The 534-nt window shown below is 65.9% G+C and overlaps 1 protein-coding gene across 1 annotated transcript in view; it reads right to left on the bottom strand.

Annotated features, from left to right (window-relative positions):
- STAP2 (signal transducing adaptor family member 2) overlaps positions 1–534 on the bottom strand; it is a 30,970-nt gene that overhangs the window by 2,987 nt on the left and 27,449 nt on the right. Inside the window, 1 exon segment of the mRNA XM_006171797.3 lies at positions 445–534. This exon segment is cut by the window's right edge and continues 11 nt beyond it. Within this exon segment, the coding sequence (XP_006171859.1) occupies positions 445–534 (90 nt within the window).

The raw sequence follows: 534 nt of genomic DNA on the forward strand, positions 1-534 counted from the left end.
TCCCTTAACACGGACTATGAGGGGTCCGGGTCTTCAGAGAAGAGGCCCTTGATTGACTTCTCCCCAGAAAAGGCCCCGCCCCTAGCCTTGGCCCCTCCCTCAGAGGGACAAGCCCGATGGGCTCCGTCCCCAGGTTCTAATTCTACCTTCGACATCACCCTGTCCCCCAGTGTTACCCCGCCTTAGAGCCGGATTTATCCACTAATAGGGATCCAGGCCATGACCCCACCCACAGGTTCTGAATCGGCCCAACAGACTCATCCCCACCCCGTTTGACTCGTCTCTGCTCCAGACTCCCCACCGGGTTTATGGAGACCCCCACGTGCCTGTCCCGAGGACCGGGCGCTATCTCCGGGTCTGACTCCGCCTCCGGGACACTCGGGCCCTGCCTCTGGCCACGCCCCCGCGCCCGGCCCCGCCCTCCCCGGCGCCGCGCATGCGCACCCGTGGAGCATCTGGCGTGTAGTGACCGACACTCCGTCCGTGCCGTCCCCGCTGGGCCGCAGCAGCAGGTTCCCGCGCTCGGGGTAGCGC

This window comes from Tupaia chinensis, unplaced genomic scaffold (genome assembly GCF_000334495.1).
Source record: "Tupaia chinensis unplaced genomic scaffold, TupChi_1.0 Scaffold149964_2, whole genome shotgun sequence".
Classification (NCBI taxonomy): Eukaryota; Metazoa; Chordata; class Mammalia; order Scandentia; family Tupaiidae; genus Tupaia; species Tupaia belangeri.